This window comes from Mytilus galloprovincialis, chromosome 4 (genome assembly GCF_965363235.1).
Source record: "Mytilus galloprovincialis chromosome 4, xbMytGall1.hap1.1, whole genome shotgun sequence".
Lineage (NCBI taxonomy): Eukaryota > Metazoa > Mollusca > Bivalvia > Mytilida > Mytilidae > Mytilus > Mytilus galloprovincialis.
The window spans coordinates 85870839-85890863 of NC_134841.1; the positions used below are offsets into that span (position 1 = coordinate 85870839).

The following is a 20025-nucleotide window of genomic DNA, read 5'->3' on the forward strand; positions in this document are numbered from 1 at the left end:
TGCTTAGGCTTAATGCATTAAATACATTTATATTTTTTCTCGTTTAAAATTGCTTTTGTCATTTGTCATTTCAGGTCAGGGCCTTTTATAGCTGACTATGCGGGATGGGCTCATTGTTGAAGGATGCAAACTTTGGTGACCTATAGTTGTTAATTTCTGTGTCATTTCGTCTCTTGTGGAGTGTTGTCTCATTGGTAATCATACCACATCTTCGTTTTATATTATATGATCAACTAGAATACTATGAGCACTGCTCAAATAGACACCTTTTGATGAATAAAATTCCTTAACTATCCAATGTGTGGAAAATTGACAGTTTGCAACCATTTTCAACAAATAAAGTTTGTGTGACGACAAGTTTAATACCTTAAATTTAAACTTTAACCTGATACTCGACAGGACGCACAAAAAATTAATGCCCCTCTACCATTGAAGAGGGGGTTTTAAAAAAAACATGCAATGTACCAATTTACCTTCTTGATCCTTCTTGCCATCAACCTGTACTACTTTCTTTATTTCACCCACTGTTGTGTTCTCTGACAGGCTTCCTTCACTCTTCAGTATTGATACTGGATTATTCATTATTGAACTCCCTGTTGCTTTACTGATATCCTTTGCAGAGGAATTTTCATTAAATGAGTAATTATTAACTTCATTTCCTCCCTGTTTTTGAGTCTGATTCAGTGGTTTGGTATTTATCTCATTAGTGCCAACCATGGTATCAGAATCTTTATGTACACCTAAACTATCTGAATCACCATCAGAAACATCCTTCATGAACTCAGTTGTAGCTTGCTCAGGATTTAAAAGACATGAAGTTTTCATGTTTTTACAGTGCTCTGCATCCATATTTTGATTTGGTTTTGATATTACATCAGCATTGATAAGTTCCAAATTTGATCCATTTGAAATTTGTTTATTTTCAATTAAGTCTTCCTTATTTGAATCTATATGAACAAAGCAGTTATCTCCCCTATCAAGCTCTGCTAAAATTATTTCCTGACTTAATGAATCCATTTCCATTTCAGATACAGACACAGTATTTGTAATTGTATTTTCCCTAATTGTTTCAAATATCAAATTATCTCCCATATCAAGTTTTGATAGTTGATAACCCATTCTGTCTGGGTTTTGTATGAGATTATCTCCCTTGTCAGTTTCTGGTACAGTTGATTGTTGTAAGATTGTTTCCAATAAAAGTTCCATTTCATCACATACTGATGATGGATCAGAGATCTGTAATGAGGCATGAATGCCAATTTGTCCATTCTGAAATTTGACAATTTGTTATACAGATTTAGCAAAATTTCTAAAATTAAATGAATTTCATGTTTTTATATCAGAAATAAAACATGCTAATACACCGTGTAGAACGCCATATGAGGGGTTTCCACTATGTTTTGACATGGATTGGCAATTATTAAGCAGAGAAAAATTATCAAGGCAAGTTAAAGTTAAAGTTATAGTTAGCTAGAATCTTTCTTATTATAATTAAAGTGTTTTAAAAAGATACACAGCTGTGGTAGGGTGACATCTCTTTGACGATTCACCAAGAGATTTGATTCAGTACCTGTATTTTTCTTTCAAGCATTCTTTGCAAGTCTTTCTGAGAGTATGGATTCCATGAAGATATTATCCAGTTTACAAAACTTGAGAAAATACCATGTCTCTCTCTAGTGATTGGTAGTTTTTCCATTGAAGTACTTTTTATATCTGGAAAATATAGGTAAATATATATGGCATACCAATAGTTACACATATGTGAACAAAGGTCGATTCCTATAATAGCCTTAAATATTTACCGGTAGCTAACAATATCATTGCTAAACTGTGAAGTATTCTACATGTTCTATAAGATTTTGTGCTTCATCATGTTGATTAAATAAATAAAAAATTAAATTATTGAGTTCATTTTATTTAACTATTGTTATCAGGTTCTTTTGTATAATATAATTTCTGCTTCCAACATAAAAACATTATACATGTACAGTTCAAAAATTGAAAAGGTTTTGAGGTTTTGCATGACAAGTTCTGAAAACTTGTCTATTGACTAAGACCCTGTTTACACTAGCAAAAAAAATCCATCTTTACTGAGATCGATCCTTTGGTCTAATGTAAATGGGAAAGATCGATCTTCAATTGGACTTAAAAAGTCTACCTCCAGAGGTGGTTTTAAAAAGATCAATCTTATTTGAATCGATCTTCTTTCTGGTGAAAATGCTTAGATCGATCGTGATTGATCTTTTTTCAGGTGAATTTTATATCTAGATATGAAAATAAATCTATGCATGTTTGGCGGCAAAACCACACATGTTTCAAAACGATGAATGGAATAAGAAAAGTAAATATAGATCCAGCTGTTTTTTCGATTATCTTCTAAATCGATAAGTTCTATTTCTTTGCTGCAAATCCTTATCCTCAAACGCATTGACTGTTTGTTTTTTAGAGATGAGTCTCCACACATGTCTTTGTTTAGTGACTTGTGATATATGAACCAAAATGATAATGATTAAATTCATATGAAATCCTAAATGAATAAGCAAACTATTTTCTACATCATTTTGCAGTGTGTGTGAGATGCAGAATTTCCTTTAGTAATCTATTTTTATGATTATTTGTTTACGAAATATAAGGTAATATTGTCAGTCTGGCTCTTTTTTATGTTGTAGTGTAAACGAACTGGACTAAATAAGATCAATCTCAATCAATTTTGCTTGTGCAATGTAAACGCAAACTGGTCATTTTAAGATCGATTCAATTTCGTACAAGTGTAAACAGGGTCTAAGTGCATCATTTTCGACAGATAACAGCTTAAACATTATTCTAATCATGCTAATAGTCAATTAATTGAATTGCATACCAGTAAACAAAATAGTTTTTTACCCAATGCCAGCAAATTAACATATTTTGAATTTTTCAGGCAACAAATTCTATAGAAAAAAGTCATTTTGCTGGCTTCAATCAAGATATTTGAATGAGTGCAAGCAAAATAGAGGGGGGTCAGAGCCTCAGAGGAGTCCTAATCCAGAAATCCCGGGCTTAAAAACAGGAAATCCTGAGGTCACGAATTTAAAGAAATTGAAATCCAGACATCCCGAAATTCGAAAAAAGGAATTCCCTGATCTTGAAAGGATTGATCCCAAAATCCCAATCAAAACACCCAATTCCGGAGTTCTGATAAGGGTCCATCCCCCTCCCCAAAATAGCAAATTAGCTATTATATTTTGCCTTGCTGGCAAAATAGAAACTGCCAAAATGATAACTCCAACAAAAGTCAAATAATGCACATCTACATAGTATTTCCAAATTATAAACTAAGTTTTATGACATTCTGTTGTGAAGATATTTACATCACAGCACCTTAAGATTATTTGCCGATGACAGCATCATCTATAGAAACATCAAAAACACAGATGATGCTGCCAAACTACAACAGGATTTAAATTCAGCGGCACAATGGGAAAAAGACTGGTTAATGTCATTTCATCCAGACAAATGTTCCATACTAAGAATTACACAAAAAAAGAAACCAGTCAACCATGACTACATCCTGCATGGTCACATCCTCCAAAATGAAACAGCTACAAAATATTTAGGCATAACCATCCAATCTGATCTAAAATGGAATAAACACATCAATAACGTAACAGCTAATGCAAACAGACAACTGAATTTTCTCAAACGTAACCTTAAAGTTTCATCCCAAAAAATCAAAGAAAGGGCATACATTTCATTAGTTAGACCTAAGCTTGAGTACAGTTCTTGCGTCTGGGACCCTCACACCAAAAGTCAAATCAACCAAATTGAGATGGTCCAACGCAGAGCTGCTCGCTACACATGTAATAAATATCATAATACCAGCTCTGTCTCAAACATGCTTGATCACCTACAGTGGCCTACATTAGAACTGAGACGAATACAGACAAGACTAGTGGTATTCTATAAGATTATACACCAACATATAGCAATCTACCCTAAAGATCTTCTTGTTAAATCAATATACCAGCACATAGCAATCTACCCTAAAGATCTTCTTGTTAAATCAGACAGTAGAACAAGACATAAACATACCAACCACTTTAAACAAATTCAAACAAATAAAGATTCATACAAGTTTTCATTTTATCCACATACAATAGTACAATGGAACCTACTTCCTACATCAGCAATCCTTTGTACAACAGTCGACGGCTTCAAAGAGCAGATTTCTATATCTGCTCTTTCACAAATATTCTAAAAAATGCATAACATGTACATAGTTTTAACAAGAAATATACATAGGATAACAATCCACAAAAAAAATTAAATCACTGTTATATTTTTACTTTATTTATTTTTTTCTAAGCACCAATGCAATGTAACGTAATATTACTACAAATTTATTTATTTTTAATATTGTAAATAAGCCACGCATGCAACGGCACGTAATAGTCAGAGTTGTGACTGAGTGCGGAAATATGAAGATAGATAGAAGTTTCGGAGGAGTTTCAAAGGGGCATAACTCCTTGAAAAAAGTTAAAAAGTATGATGGCTTTTTTGGCCACTATCTTTGTTTCAATCTTTTTCAGGTTAATGATTATGATCATACCAGAAGTAAGATATTGATTATGCTTTCAAACCATTTTCCACAAAAAGTTCAGGAGTATAAAGGTGAAAATCGCGTCAATTACAGATAATGTGCACAGCAGCTGACCAATGTGCAGTATTATATAATAACCAGTACAAATCCGGAGGAATATTTTCCGGAGTGTTGAACACCCTTTTTTTCATCATTTGATTATATTGTTTAAAAAAAGAATTAATATAATATTGGCAAAATTTTTTTTTTTTTTATGTGATTATTTGGACACTCCCATGAGGTCCTCAATATGTATGAGAGTCTGGGTCGGGAAAGGCCAGGAGGGAAAAAAAAGGGGGGGTCATTTCTGTTATCTGATTTTTTTTAGCCATTTTTCTTTATTCATTATACGTTTTGTCCCTTTTTCATATTTTTTATATTCTTATATACTGAAACTGCATAACGTAGAGTACAAATACTTGGTTGTGGTAATTACTCACGTTGACGGAAACATGCAATTTCATACAAATGCAAAAACACCAGTTAACATATTTTCATTCATTCCTATATACTATGCCCCAGCTCATACCATTATTATTCTAATATACTGATCATGAGACGAGTAGTAAGTATTTTATTGTCAGAAACCATTTGACCTGTCTTACTATTAGATGGTATCAGATCTAAAATCAAGGGGTTATTTTCGAAAATATTAGTTTAATTTTTGATTACTTCGATACTCATACAGGTATAAGTTTAAGGCTTGCGATAATACATTTTCGTTATATGTCAATATATATATATATAGCTTAATGTATCTAGTAATCTTGGGACTAACATGATATGAAAGGTGAGAATAAAATATAAAAAAAGTGCACACGCTGAAATGTCACGCCTGCTAAACTTGCTCAAATTTGACATCGGTTTTTATGTCGAACGTCTTAAAAGTTAAAATACAAGTATCACATAAACTGACATTTAAAAGATCCATGACAATGAAGTCATGGTCCGAATAAATCATGTCAGACAGACATCAGGCACGTAGCTCCCTATACGCTAACACGCAGTTGCGTGCACATCGATTCGGCATGCAAAAAAAAAAATGGCAAAATAAAAATTTATAGATTGAATGTTAAAGAAAACACCTATGTTGTCACTTTTTTAATTGATGAAATATCATTAAATAACGGCATTTGGTTTCAAAATAAAAGCGTTATTGGAGATTATGAAAAAATCGGACAGTAACTTGTATCTTTAACAAGATTTGAATTTGTAATACTCAGTCTAAGACATGTAGTTTTTGGAGCACATTTTACAGTGTACGGTTCATCAGTTTGGAATGAGATGTACCAATCGGCATTAGAATTATCAGAACCCTTCGATATCGTTCAAAATATGCCGAGGCGATGTGGTCGACAGACTACCAGAGCCAATCACCCTGCAAACACGCCAAAACAGTATTGGAAAGTCTCATTACTTTTTGAGTATGTTGAAAACAAATGTACGATCAACAATGAACGACGACAGTGACTAGCATTACTGCATGCATATTCATCGGCATTTCAGTGTGAATATTGACAATTAAATGTTGTTTCTGCCTAGACTTTGGACAATTTTGAGTAAATTCTGTATCACAAATATGTGTTGTTTATGTATTACTCTATTCAGAAGATTTATTAATAGTTTTACATTCATAAATGTTTTATAAGTCCTATCTACATATAACTCCTCTTTTAACCGTCCTATGACCGAAAACCGGAAAAGAAAACATTTTTCTGTAAATAAGGGTCCCAAATTTTTTTCCCAAAATAAGCATTACTAAAATCTTTTTAGAGTGGATGATGACAAAAAAACGGTTTATCCGAAATTGAATATGTAGTAAAACATTCGTGTTTATCACTTTCTTTAATGTATGTGAATTTAAATTTGAATGTTAGCAACCACATGTTTAATCTTTTATGACTCTTCTATCGACGGTTTGTGGGAATTTCCGATTGCAACATACCTAGCTGGATTTTAAGTTCAATTCAGACTTGCTAATAGCTTAACGTTTTCATTTATGAAATTTTCTACAATTCTTCGTATTTTAGAAAACTGATCAATACACAGTGCTGAGGTAATTTGAATTTAAAACACAAACAGCATATCAAGGTAAGCAGAATTTGATTATGTAAACCAATACTCCACTCTACGTCTATTTTTAGTACTCTGAAATTACACACCATATATACTATAGTAACATATGTTTTGATTGACTCAACTGCAATTGAAAAAGTAATAATCGTATGTGAAATCACCATTCTAGATTTAACGCAATATTCATGATAGCAGGTACATGCATATTTTTTTTCAAATGAGATGACTACATCAGTAAAATGTACCCAGTGACACAGGGTCATTTATAGTTCACTGGAAATTCCCTTCCTTATGTACATGTATAGGATTTATTTATTTTATTTATCTATTTAATTTTAAGGTAAAGAAACTCAAAATGCAGAAAAGTGACAGCCGTGTACTTTATGACATGAAACTAACTACAGGAATGTCATATATATATGGACCAGACGGGAAAAAGGCTCACGAGGAAGCTATCGAATACGATAAAGATAAATCCTATCGCCTTGTTGTTAATATTGTCGGAAAAGTGGCACAGGGAAAAACAAGTCTACGTCGACTTCTAATTGGAGAAGATTTCAATGAAAATGAACAAAGTACAGTTGGGATTGAACACGAGTTAGTAGAAACGCTTGGAACAACGCCGAATCCTGGAAATTTTTGGTCCAAAGTTGATCTGCAAATGGCAAATGTTGATGAGTGCAACATTATTGTCGGAAAACACGTACGCAAACGACTAGAAAATAGTCAACGACAAAAGAAACACAAAGCCGAAATTCAATCATTTTTAAAGGCAACACTTTTGTCATATTTTATGTTATTTCTATATTTCACAGCATCAGAATCTGAAGTTTCTCTTTGCCCATGGTTTTCAGTGATGTTGATAGTATCGCTAGCCTTCTCCGGATTGCTACTATTTGGTTCGTTACGCGACGGGTTTGGCATGACACTTGGTGTGCTTTGTCTTGTATTATACAATGATTGTCTCCTCAGATGGAAATCATACGAATTGTTTGAACACTTAGAATATAATGTATGTTTAATGTGGTCTGTTGTATATGCATTTTTATACTTTGCCAGGATACATATGGTTATGGCATTCAGCATGGGCATTTCAACAGGACTGGGATTCTGTTTTGTATTGTGTTTAATGCAGCCACCGTGGACACGAGAAATTCTTAGTCACAATGTCTTTAAAGATCTTCATTTACATATTTTTACAATGTGTGTTTTAATTGGCATATGGACTCTAAGACACCCGAAGATCATTGCAGCAACATTTACCATTCTAGCATTAATTTCACCTTTTATTTCAAAAGCATTCATCTTTTCAGTATTGAGTGGTTTAGGATGTGGATATTCCCATGTGATCTTCATCAAACTTGGCTTTGATACGTATGTCAAATTACTTAACAAAGTATTAAAATCAGTTTCCGAGAGTAGGCGAAATCGACGATTCATTTGCTATTTTCTCGGAATAATTCCTGGAATCTTTCTCACATTTGTACTAGAATGGAAATTGTCAAAGCAATGGTTTGTCCATGCAATATTTGGAACCTTTGTAATTATATTCATAGAAGTTTGTCATTCTTTCCTTGAAGGAAAAGTCGATGCAAATCCTAAAGCGTCAATAAGCAATGCGACAAAAGTTCTTGATTCTAAAAGTGAAGCTAGCCTAAAGTTTGTTATCCGAGATTTTGCAGGACATCCTTTATACCACTCTGTACATCACATTTATATGATGGGTCACTGTGTATATTTGATTGTTTTTAGCGCAACAGAAGCAAAACGAAATTTTAAATATTGCTTTGCAGAAATACTGTATTGGCTGCAAGCTATTTTTGTTCATGACAGGTTTCCAAGTGTGCGCGCCTTTATTATCGGAACGCATCGCGATGACAAAAGTCTGAGCAGAGATGATATTGACATGGTTTCGGAAAAAATACTAAACCATCTTCCAAGGCAATTTCATAACATGGTTGTTTGGAATAGACTAACAGACAGACCGGTTTTCTATGTAGAAAATTCTATACGAAATCCAAAAGATGACGATCATTTATACCTTCGACAGCAACTGCTAGATCTCGCAAAAGATTCCATGAAACCGGAATATCCAATAAAATATCTATACTTCTATCGTGTTATCAATGATTGTCGCTTAAGAGGACGTCTGATTGAAACTTTAGAAACAATAGAACAGCTATGCTGTGAGCACGAATGTAGTGTCACAGCAGACGGTGAGCTAGAGGATCTCCTGAATTACTTTCACGAAAGTGGAGAGATTATATATAATTCATATGATAATAACCAAAACCAGTTGGTTGTGTTGGACCCTAAAGCCTTGGTTGATATCATGACAAGTTTAGTACGAGCTCCACCAAGAGCAGACAGACAAGCAGAATATATGTTAGCATGGAACACTGTTGTTGATTTAGGTATTGCTACACGAAAGCTTCTCCATCATATAATAGAGAAAAGTCCATTAGTTAGTGAGGAAATCAACGTGGACATCGTAATTGGTCTTCTAGAGTATCTGGATTTAGTGTGTAAGCTTGATCTGGGTATTGATGGAAGGAATGTTACTGGAGAAAAATGCTATCTTTTGATACCACTGGTGAAGGATACCCTCCCGTACCCACAAAACTATTGGGATGACATCAGTTCAGATACAATTCTTTATTTCGACTTTGGACCAGTGGTGCCGAAATTTATTTTTACCCGCCTTGTGTGTCAGTGTACTAGCGAAACACATGTAGACGTCGGCATGAATGGGAGTTATCATCTTAATGTTTGCACGTCTAAAGCTTTATTTACATTTAGATCTGGGTTTAGACAATCAAATAGCTTTAAAATTGAACTATTAGATATAAAAGAAAGTGCAACACCGACTCAACAGCTTTTAAAAATAGTCATTAGAGGCAGTGAACAGGAATCTTGCATGGAACTAACAAAAAGACTTTGCCAGAAGATCTGTAATATTGTAGACAGAGATTTTAGAAAATGCCGATACAAAATTGGCGTTATGTGCCCATTTGAAGGACCGCATGAATTCTGCCAAAATGTAAGTATTATGATGATTTACGTTTTGATTCATTCTTCAAGTTTTTTATTTAATAGAATGAAATTCATAACAGTGTAGCTATGGCCATTCATTGACTGGGGAAAATTAGGTGAACGTTCGTCTGTAATGCCCACTGCTCACGACGTACTTATCATAGAAATTTAAACTGTGAGGTCACCAAAGGTTCTAAACGCCTAAATAAAATAATTAAAAATACTAATCAGGAATAACCTTTGTAATTTGAAAATAAATAAAAATGGCCTTCAACACGGAGTCTTGGCTCACACCGAACAGCAAGCTATAAAGGTTGAATACTTAAAATTCTGTACTTGATTTTTTGTTATGGTTTGACCATCAATTTTCCTAATATGATATCGCACGTTCTTTCAGATTTTTTCAGATTTTTTTTTTTTACTTAATTGGCTTTAAAAGTTACAATGCATGATGTCGTCTGTTTATGTAGTTCATATGTGTTTTTCGTTTCTCGTTGGTTTTCCCGTTTGACTGGTTTTACACTACATGTAGTAGTTTTGGGGCCCTCTATAACTTGCTGCTCGGTGTGAGCCAAGGCTCCGTGTTGCAGGTCGTACCTTAACCTACAATGGTTTACTTTTATGAATTATTACTTGTCTCATTGGCACTCATACCACATCTTCCTATATCTATATATATCTATACATTTTTTTTCAACAAAAGAATACATCACAAGAATATAAGTTTTGTAAGAAACGTGAGAAATTGTGTTGGACTTGAAGATAAGGCAAAGTGACAAATATCTGAAAGAATGAATCGTTTTATGGTATTAAACAAAGAAATCAAATGATTTTTTAATTATCCAGAACTCTTCACAAACAAAACCCACATGTATACGCATTGAATAAATAGTAGGCCATTCTTAAATGATCACACCGTAGAAGTAGTTGTGCTCTTAATCAATGAGATATTTTGTGAATTAACCCCACCAACTTAATAGTTTTTTTTTACAATGGATAAACCTATTTTTTTTTATTATTATTAAATAATATCATCTCTGAACATTATTATTCTTATAAATGACACGGTTGTATGTGATGATTATAATAAATATTTAAAACAAATTCCTTTCAAGCTTTGTAAAAAGAAAGTTTCATTTTATGTATCGGAATGTGTAACAAGTGAATATTTCAATCCCCACTGGAAGGCCTCTGACAGACTGGGTGAGCATAAAATCATACACTGTAAATAAAAGTGTTAAGAATCTGAACACTTTTTGAACGCCCTTTTGTAACACTTCTGGAACGCGTAACGGTGTTCTCAATATTAACATTGGTGTTCCAGTTTTTAACATTATGTGTGCATCTTTCGAACGCTATGTTTGTTATTTTTGAACGGATAGTGTGTACTCCTTGAACACCTAGTGTTTGAATCTGGAACGCGTAACAGTGTTCTAGATATTAACTTTCGTGTTCCAGTTTTTAACATCATGTGTGCATCTTTCGAACGCTATGTGTTATTCTTGAACGGATAGCGTGTACTTCTTGAACGCCTAGTGTTTGAATCTGGAACATGTCCTTGTGAGCAAAATGGTATGCCGTTACGCGTTCTAAGCCTTGTAACACTTCTGGAACGCTCGGACTGTGTTCCAGAAATATGTGATAATATCCAGAACACATAGTGTATATTACTGGAACACAATTTTACATGTTCCAGAAAAAGTGTTATATTCTCTGAAACATTATTGTGGTCTTGTAAAACAAATATTTTAATTGATTAAAAACGTCTTTAATTGATTAAAAAAGGCAACATTTAAAAAAAAAAGTACAATAAAATGTGAAATATTGAAGCAACTTTAAAATGACAAGTTAGACAAGTTAGAAATATAACATTTGTAATTTGCAAAATGTGTCCAAATATTTACTCATAAACAAAATGTTCGTCATATATTTAAAATTATTATGTTACAACAAAGTCAAGTGTCTTATGTTTAACTCATCGTTTACAACTTCCTAAGTCAAGAACTGTTCTGAATTTCTTTACAAAATACTGATGCCACTGACTCTTTTATCACCAAAATGTTCCATAATCCACTGGCTGCATAGCACTCAGATAGTCAATATCAAACATAAAATACCCTGTATATATGATGCTAGTAGTCGAGTCGGTGTTCATGTAACACTGCTTCCTTGGACACTTTTAAACATGATTTGAGTCGTTTACAACTGATTTTGAGCTTCCATTTTTAGCTCACCTGGCCCGAAGGGCCAAGTGAGCTTTTCCCATCACTTTGCGTCCGGCGTCCGTCGTCGTCGTCCGTCGTCGTTAACTTTTACAAAAATCTTCTCCTCTGAAACTGCTGGGCCAAATTAAACCAAACTTGGCCACAATCATCATTGGGGTATCTAGTTTAAAAAATGTGTGGCGTGACCCCGCCAACCAACCAAGATGGCCGCCATGGCTAAAAATAGAACATAGGGGTAAAATGCAGTTTTTGGCTTATAACTCAAAAACCAAAGCATTTAGAGCAAATCTGACATGGGGTAAAATTGTTAATCAGTTCAAGATCTATCTGCCCTGAAATTTTCAGATGAATCAGACAACCCGTTGTTGGGTTGCTGCCCCTGAATATGTAATTTTAAGGAAATTTTGCTGTTTTTGGTTATTATCTTGAATATTGTTATAGATAAAGATAAACTGTAAACAGCAATAATGTTCAGCAAAGTAAGATTTACAAAAAGGTCAACATGACCGAAATGGTCAGTTGACCCCTTTAGGAGTTATTGCCCTTTATAGTCAATTTTTAACCATTTTTCGTAAATCTTAGTAATCTTGTAGAAAAATCTTCTCCTCTGAAACTACTGGGCCAAATTTAATCAAACTTGGCCATAATCATCATTGGGGTATCTAGTTTAAAAAATGTGTGGCGTGACCCCGCCAACCAACCAAGATGGCTGCCATGGCTAAAAATAGAACATAGGGGTAAAATGCAGTTTTTGGCTTATAACTCAAAAACCAAAGCATTTAGAGCAAATCTGAGATGAGTAAAATTGTTCATCAGGTTAAGATCTATCTGCCCTGAAATTTTCAGATGAATCGGACATTCCGTTGTTGGGTTGCTGCCCCTGAAATGGTAATTTTAAGGAAATTTTGCTGTTTATGGTTATTATCTTGAATATTATTATAGATAGAGATAAACTGTAAACAGCAATAATGTTCAGCAAAGTAAGATCTACAAATAAGTCAACAAGACCAAAATGGTCAGTTGACCACTTTAGGAGTTATTGCCCTTTATAGTCAATTTTTAACCATTTTTCGTAAATCTTAGTAATCTTTTAGAAAAATCTTCTCCTCTGAAACTACTGGGCCAAATTTAACCAAACTTAGCCATAATCATCATTGGGGTATCTAGTTAAAAAAATGTGTCCGGTAAATCGGCCAACAAACCAAGATGGCCGCCATGGCTAAAAATAAAACATGGGGGTAAAATGCAGTTTTTGGCTTATAACTCAAAAACCAAAGCATTTAGAGCAAATCTGACATGGGGTAAAATTGTTAATCAGTTCAAGATCTATCTGCCCTGAAATTTTCAGATGAATCAGACAACCCGTTGTTGGGTTGCTGCCCCTGAATTGGTAATTTTGAGGAAATTTTGCTGTTTTTTTGTTATTATCTTGAATATTATTATAGATAGAGATAAACTGTAAACAGCAATAATGTACAGCAAAGTAAGAACTAAAAATAAGTCACTATGACCAAAATAGTCAATTGACCCCCTAAGGAGTTATTGCCCTTCATAGTCAATTTTTAACAATTTTCTTAGAATTTGAAGATTTTCAATAACATTTTCCACAGAAAGTACTGTTATAGATAGAGATAATTGTAAGCAGCAAGAATGTTTAGTAAAGTAAGATCTACAAACACATCACCATCACCAAAACACAATTTTGTCATGAATCCATCTGTGTCCATTGTTTAATATTCACATAGACCAAGGTGAGCGACACAGGCTCTTTAGAGCCTCTAGTTAGAGGATTCGTCTCCTTGGGTTATAATTATTCTTTAACCTTGTTATCCATCAACCGTAAGTTCTAAAATGTGAAATATGAAGTGTATGAGTAAACAAATTATTCATCATGTCGACATTCCTTAAGAATATTAGAAAATCTTATTTCGTTTTTGTAATTCCATTATACTTGTCAGCATTATAAGATAAGATGCATTTGCCAATGAGTGGTAATTGAGTGGTCAAATGTGCTCTCGTGTTCTATATCTTTTTTAAAAAAAATGATAGAAAGTGTCCAGCAAGTGCTATTATGTTTTTTAGGCAAAACTTTATCGTCAACTTAGACTTGTCACTAAATTAACTGCTAACATTTCAAGAAACTAATTACCATTTGCCTTTATTTTGAAAGATATTTAGTAATTTTTTCACTTATGATCTGTATACGGATAATTGACGGATGATGTAATTGCATCAAATTTAGCTCAAATAGCTTTCTGATTAATGTAAACAAGTGAATGGTGCACATTTTATTGATAAATCTGCAATAACAACACTTGTAAGAAGTCAATGGACATGCACTCCTATTCAAAATTCTTAAACTTACATATAGTACTTTTATGGTGCAGGATAAGTAGTCATCTCTTGAACTGCAACATGTTCTCTTTATTCTCGAGGTATGCACGAACAATTACCCTTAAGTACAGTATAGTTGGGTTTGTACCCTATAAAAGTAACATAGGAATACATTAAAATACATGAATGCAGTGCACAAGGGTGGACATTTGCTAAAATGAATTACTAATTACAAAGCTATTATAAATAACATATACATGAGAAATTTAAAATTAGTGTTGCAGTATGCCTTTTTTTACAAACTTCTGTCTTGACATTGCAATGTCATGACAGTTTTTGCATTTGTGAACAAATCCTTATGCATTGGTTTTATTTAATTAAAAAATGTACATCCTCAAAAGTGTAGATGATCGTTTGATCTTCTTAATGCTTTCTATACACAATGTTTGAGTCGTGTTAGGAATACATGGCGTTCGGAGAAAACGATTAGCTTGAACGAATCATGTTCGAGACCAGAACACATTTACAATAGCAACGATATCATTTAACATTTACGTATAAATTTACAGAGGTTAATTTTTTTTTTTAAACATGATAATTTGAATGTAATCTCTCAAAGAACCGCTACTTTTTTAATCGAATTATGACAGCACAGTTAAGTGGAAGTGGAGGGTGCAGTTTTATGTTCGAACAAAATGTTCTTCCATTTATACTTTAGTGTGTCCTGTCCAATTAGACATTTGTTGATTTCATGACTAAAAAAAATATTTTTTATGTTCGTCATGTGTAGATAAATATAGATAAACATACCTATTATATCAAGTTTTGTTGTTAATTTTCTTCAGTGAAGCTTCTTCAATCACGATCAAAAACCAAACTTCCGGTACATTAATACGTCACGCGCTGTTATGTACGCGGATATGTTTGGAACACATGGCGTTCCGGGAAAATGGTAAATTTGAACGCATCATGTTCGACACCAGAACGCTTTTACAAGAGCAACGTTTTCATGAGCATTTACGCATTTACATTGTTAAAAAAATACCTTAAGAACTTAAGTCGTTTATAGAAAAAGATTCATATTAAAAATCAATCATTTGCACGCTTATAAATACGCTCTTGTAAAATGTTTCATTTTTTTTACCAAACTATAATTTGCTTATATGCCGATACAGCTAAAATACATTTATCGTCAAATCATAGTACGAATCACCCTTATTCATCGTCTGTTTGACTCTGAAATGATGATTTTTTTTTCACTCCCCATTACAATATAAGAACATTTTTAGTGTTCAATTTAGAACACTTGTCTTGAATATGTGCGTTAAAAGACTGAACACAATGTGTTATAGTCTTTAACGCTGGCGTTCAATGTGGAATACTAATGTTAATAACTGAACATATTGTGCTTAAAATTGGAACGCGTCCAGACGCGTCAGGCGTCTGCAATGTTTGCAGTGTAGCCGTTGACAAACAAATTACAACCTACAAACGTTTTACTGTCGACCACACTGTTATGCAATTAATTCTAGTTGAATGTGATTGTTGTAATTATCACTACTAATTTGAATCATATACTTTGCATGTAAAGCATCGGTTTAGACTGCGAACGTTTTGGGTACATGCTCCATGTTATTTGACAATGTGTGATTTTTGTAGAACTCGTATACATGCACAATTGCAATTCGAGGTGATGATCAAAGCTTTCTTTTTATCTATGCGGTTACATGCGAATACATTAAGTAATAAAATAGTTATCAACGGTACCAGGATTATAATTTAGTACGCCAGACGCGCGTTTCGTCTTCATAAGACTCATCAGTGACGCTCATATCAAAATATTTATAAAGCCAAACAATTACAAAGTTGAATAAAAAACACTTGATACCAACTTTTTTGAAAACAACTGATTTGAAAAGTGCACATATGCCAGAATATGGTATACCCTATCAAAAGATAGCCTATCGCAAAAAAAAATTCGGATAGTGAAACTCAGTGGTCACTTGTGCCACTATTTTATATGTACAGTTTCTGTAAGTATAAAAATGAGTTATTCATTAAACAAAGACCCGTATCAGAACCAATTAGACGAGTGGTTTATAAAATATGATCAATTATACGTATGAATGATACACTAGTTATTATATACTCTGGTTTATAGTTACTTGTTTCGCATAACTAACTGCATAAGTAAATTACTAATTCCAGGAACATCACATCTTTTCACTTTATGAAAGTATCAAACCGGAAGGATATCACCGGGTGTTGAGGATTGATCTACCAGACAACAAAGAATTCTGGTGCAGAGGACGCAAATTTAGTTTCAGGCATGGACAGGTATATTTCTTGTTTTAAAAATCTTTTTGGTACTGGAAACCTTTTGTATGCATGTTAAACAACGAAATCGCGCATCATCACAAAGAAATATAAATATTTCTGTTCGATCCTGTGGATAGCATGAGAATCTAGTTTGATCACTTTTCTAAATAGAATATAAAAAAATAAATAGATCTATATTAAAAACAAGAATGTGTCCAAAGAACACGGATGCCCCACTCCCACTATCATTTTCCATGTTCCATTGACCGTGAAATTGGGTAAAGTCTAATTTGGCTTTAAAATTAGAAAGATCATATCATAAGCAACAAGTTAACTAAGTTTCAAGTTGATTGGAATTCAATTTCATCAAAAACTACCTTGACCAAAAACTTTAACCTGAAACTCCCACTTTCATTTTCTATGTTCAGTAGACAGTGAAATTGGGGTCAAAAGTCTAATTTGGCTTTAAAATTAGAAAGATCATATCATAAGCAACAAGTTAACTAAGTTTCAAGTTGATTGGACTTCAGCTTCATCAAAAACTACCTTGACCAAAAACTTTAACCTGAAGCGGGACGAACGGACGCACAGACGAACGAACGGACAAACGGAGCCACAGACCAAAAAACATAATGCCCCTCTACTATCGTAGGTGGGGCATAATGATATTTTTTTTTATATAAAGGCGGATATTACCATTACAAAAAGTCTATCATTACCCAAAAATAGTTGAATTGATGATAAAATAGACACCTTATAATCTACAACGATGAATACCACAGTAAAACATGAAATGCAATGTGCATTTATTCCTCCAAGTAATCAATACATCGAAAAATGCGGAGCATGTCAGCTACATTATTAACAGAAAGTCACATTTATTCTATTTTGTAAATATTATCAAATAAGGCGCATTTTTTTCGACAAAATGATAACATTTTAAGTCGTTTTGTTGTAGTTTAGTTTTTTTCTCTATTTTATCCACATAATATCAGTCATAATATCTATACATTTGTTTTTAATTTTCAAAACACGATATGAAATGAGAACACCCATCAAAAGTGAACCTAATGATAAGAAGTTCTTTATGCCCCAAAAAATTATGCATTTGTATTTTTGAATTCAAACGAGCAAAACTATAACGTTTAATAAACAAATTCAATGTCAGCCGACTACCACATAATATATATAAACATATTAGATATTGCTTGTAGATCATAGTTTCACCAATACAGAATGCACATCACCAGCTTGAAAGACAAAGGAGTGGTTTATGGGACGTTAATATCCTCGATCTTCCCCCTCGACTATTCTCAGATATTTGTGATGATCTTAACATCTTCAATGCTCTTGGACGTGATTGGAGGTTATTAGCAGGTAATGTTTTACATGAAATATTGTTGTACTATCTAAGTGTCAATATGTTGGTAAACAATACATTCAATATCACTCTCACTAATGTAACTGCTACTTCTGCTTGTATAGCTCTAAAAAAACAGTACTTTCAAATATCGTATTCCCAATATCAAATGACAGATTTGTTTTGTAGTTTTTAAACGTAGATCATATTATCTTAGAATTAACTGTGCAACGCCATGGCTTGAAAATAAACACATCATAGATACCAGGATTATATCAGAGGCGGATTTAGAGGGGGCAGGGGGCCCGGGCCCCCCTTTTTTGGAAAAAAAATGGTTGCTTATATAGGGAATCACTGAAGCGTGACTGGAGCGGGCCCCCTCTTAGGTCAGTCAGTGGGCCCCCACTTATGAAAATTTCTGGATCCGCCACTGTATATTTTACACTTACGCCAGACGTACGACGACAGAGACACACAGACAAACAAACACACACAAAACAAAACATAGAAAACTTAAGACTGAGCAACACGAACCAAAACAATAACTGGGGGTGCTCCGGAAGGGAAAGTAGATCCAGATTAAAATGTTTCCCCAGTCACATAGTATTTAAAACATACTACAATAGCGTAAAATTTTTCGACTATTTTCCACAGAAACATTAGGAAAAAGCAAACGTCAAATAGAGTTACTGAAGATGCGCTCACCACGTGACCCCTGTGATGCTCTTTTACAAGACTGGGCTGCGTCAACAACCGAGGCTACAGTGGAACGCTTGGTGGAAAAGCTAACTCGAATGGAAAGATTTGACGTCGTCAGAAGATTAGAGGATTACATTCAAGGAAGCTAAACTATGTTGTCGATAAATACCATTCGTTTATCTCAAAAAGGTTAATGAATACATGTATCACGAGTTCACATAAATGATCAAATCTAGAGTTGTAAGACAGTAAATCAATCAGTTATTATCTTAAAACTGATGTTGTATTATTAGAGAGATTTTGTTTAGATATGGATTTACTGATGTTTGCTTAGCCAAAGTTAGTTTGTAAATATATTATTATATTACGAAAGAAATAATGCTTGGTGCAATTATAAAAGTGAAGTAACTGCTTTTTATAAGAATTAAATGTGATTTTTATAGATACATGGGATCGTATCACATATCAGCTCTTACTAAGCATAGAAGCAGGCAGAAAATATAATGCTGATAAAAAAGACTATGTACAAATTGAAACACTAGCTCTATTGTATATGAATACCGTTTTGTATTTGAATGACAAAAATATAGACAAATCCGAGAAAAATGCATTAAAAAGAATTTATTTGAGACACCCATCTGCAAACTGCAAAGGTATATTTTTCAAATCATAAGAAAATTGCATGTGTATAATATATTTACTCTCACATATCTCCGCTCGTATTGTGTATTTTTTGTATTATGAATAAAGGCAACAGTAGTATACCACTGTTCAAAAATCATAAATCGATTGAGAGAAAACAAATCTGGGTCCGAACTAAAACCGAGAAAACACACATCAATTATAAGAGGAAAACAAAAGAACAAGACGAACACTGAAGTGTAACAAACAAAACAAATAGAAACGACTATTTAACAACTGTCACATTCCTGTTTTGGTTCATGACATTTTAAGAAAAAAAAGTTGGGTTACTTGTATGACATGAAATTATTATATTGACAACAATGTGTGAACTAAATAAACGGACATAGTAGGTAAAAATGTCAAAATAGGGGTACAGCAGTCAACATTGTGTTAAAATCTTAATCATTATAAAAAAAACTAACATGTCAACAAAGAAAAACTAAAAAACATATGGACAAAGCAATTTAGCAAAAACGATAGACAAGAATACAAAAAATTATGATGGCATATTAACTCACTGACGGGATGTACCGAGTCATCATCAAATGGATATAACAAAATATGACTAAGCAGTAAAAGTAATAATTTACAAAGACAAACAATCGAAAAGTATAACATGCAATTAAAACGATAAATGTTATAAGATGAAATATTTTTGATGAAAGCGAATCCAACGA

The 20025-nt window shown here is 33.4% G+C and overlaps 2 protein-coding genes and 1 long non-coding RNA gene across 3 annotated transcripts in view; 1 reads left to right on the forward strand and 2 right to left on the reverse strand.

Annotated features, from left to right (window-relative positions):
* The window catches only part of LOC143073238 (uncharacterized), a 28921-nt gene extending 24209 nt beyond the window's left edge, over positions 1-4712 (reverse strand). Inside the window, exons 1-3 of the mRNA XM_076248617.1 lie at positions 4589-4712; positions 1571-1713; positions 474-1269 (exon numbers count right to left, since the gene is read on the reverse strand). Coding sequence (XP_076104732.1) covers positions 474-1269; positions 1571-1696 — 922 coding nt within the window. The 5' untranslated portion in view covers positions 1697-1713; positions 4589-4712. The remainder of the gene's footprint in view (positions 1-473; positions 1270-1570; positions 1714-4588) is intronic.
* Positions 4713-6553: 1841 nt separating this feature from the next.
* LOC143073240 (uncharacterized) lies at positions 6554-19112 on the forward strand. Its single transcript, XM_076248618.1, has 5 exons — positions 6554-6709; positions 7035-9734; positions 16495-16623; positions 17820-17982; positions 18620-19112. The coding sequence occupies exons 2-5, from the start codon at positions 7050-7052 to the stop codon at positions 18811-18813; spliced, it is 3171 nt and encodes a 1056-aa protein (XP_076104733.1). The 5' UTR covers positions 6554-6709; positions 7035-7049; the 3' UTR covers positions 18814-19112.
* LOC143073239 (uncharacterized) lies at positions 13735-15222 on the reverse strand. Its single transcript, XR_012977439.1, has 3 exons — positions 15097-15222; positions 14318-14435; positions 13735-13798 (listed from the first exon to the last, which is right to left on the reverse strand). It is a non-coding gene; the product is annotated as an uncharacterized LOC143073239 (long non-coding RNA).
* Positions 19113-20025: the final 913 nt, after the last annotated feature.

Coding starts and splice junctions, on each gene's coding strand:
- LOC143073240 (XM_076248618.1), top strand. CDS start 7,050: ATGCAGAAAAGTGACAGCCGTGTACTTTATGACATGAAACTAACTACA. Junction 9,735..16,494: donor CGCATGAATTCTGCCAAAAT/GTAAGTATTATG, acceptor TACTAATTCCAG/GAACATCACATCTTTTCACT. Junction 17,983..18,619: donor TGATTGGAGGTTATTAGCAG/GTAATGTTTTAC, acceptor TATTTTCCACAG/AAACATTAGGAAAAAGCAAA.